The 1,161-nt window shown below is 34.8% G+C and overlaps 1 protein-coding gene across 2 annotated transcripts in view; it reads right to left on the minus strand.

Annotated features, from left to right (window-relative positions):
• The window catches only part of LOC119592557 (lysine-specific demethylase 4A-like), a 40,308-nt gene that overhangs the window by 6,432 nt on the left and 32,715 nt on the right, over positions 1-1,161 (minus strand). The window contains exons 9-10 of one of the 2 annotated variants that reach the window (XM_037941426.1): positions 772-956; positions 377-385 (exon numbers count right to left, since the gene is read on the minus strand). In XM_037941426.1, coding sequence (XP_037797354.1) covers positions 377-385; positions 772-956 — 194 coding nt within the window. The remainder of the gene's footprint in view (positions 1-376; positions 386-771; positions 957-1,161) is intronic. The other variant, XM_037941427.1, reaches the window with a different exon arrangement.

The raw sequence follows: 1,161 nt of genomic DNA on the forward strand, positions 1-1,161 counted from the left end.
AGCTGATCAGGAGCAAGTTGTTTCTTTTTTTATTTCAATATTGTTTAGGAATGCATATTTTTGTTTGTCATATGCCTATAAAGTATACAAGCAGGTTTACATACTAAAATAAAAGGAAATAAAATATGCAAATCTGTTGTGGGTTTACATGTATCAGTATACTTTAACATTTAAGCTAAGGCATTCCTATAAATATTAAAATTATGAAAATAAAAGAAAAATAGGAAGTGCATAAAATTAAATTTTGTCATTTAAAGCAATGCACTGTCAATGAGAACACAAACTTCCCATGTTGATCGCCTCCCTGTCCCCATACTCTCTAAATCACCTCACACTGCTTGGTGAAGGTGATCACGACACTTGATGGTTCACTCACTTGTCCAGCCTGAAATATTGCTAAATTGTAGAAGGCAATCTTGTTTCAGGGGGTTCTATACACAAAAAAATGTGTCACCCTGAAATGTTATAAGAGCATTTCATATAAAATTAGTATAAAACAAGCAAGCTCCCTTCATCTAAATTTTGGACAAAAAATGGTTCTTTTTGACAAAACTGAAGAGATTTAACAAAATTATTAAGGAACTCAAGAGGGATGGAATCACTGAAAACTATTAAAGCAAATAGTGTATGCATGACATAGTAGTACAAGCAAACCGTACAAAATAAAAGCGAGAGTGGAGGAAAAAGAATAGGGGCAAAGGAATGAAATGCAATAACAGCAATTAACAAGAGCTGCACAACAGAGTGGTCTTAAAAAGACAATCAACTTACAGGATTCCCCAGCTTTGGCATAAATATCATCAAGAACCTGCGACAGCTCCTCATCCACGACCTCCTCTCCAGTGAAGATCAGCTCCTCCTCATTCTTGTTCTGGTGGATAGGATGTCGTTTGGGTTTCTTTTTCTTCGGTGACTGATTGAGCAACTGTTCAATCAGGGGTGAAGGTGTGACGTTCCTGCAGGAATGAAAAGGGGTCATTAAAAAAACAAACCTCCATTACAAATTACATATTATGCTTCACTTTTTACTATTATTATGCCAATTTACCTGCTAGATGAACAATCAATTTGTAGATGGATGGTAAGAACTGAAGAAGCATGGAGAAGAAATTGAGTGATAAAAAATAAAATGTTTGAGCATACTTTCTTTTCCTTTTATTA

The sequence above is a fragment of the Penaeus monodon genome, chromosome 30 (assembly GCF_015228065.2).
Source record: "Penaeus monodon isolate SGIC_2016 chromosome 30, NSTDA_Pmon_1, whole genome shotgun sequence".
Taxonomy (NCBI): domain Eukaryota; kingdom Metazoa; phylum Arthropoda; class Malacostraca; order Decapoda; family Penaeidae; genus Penaeus; species Penaeus monodon.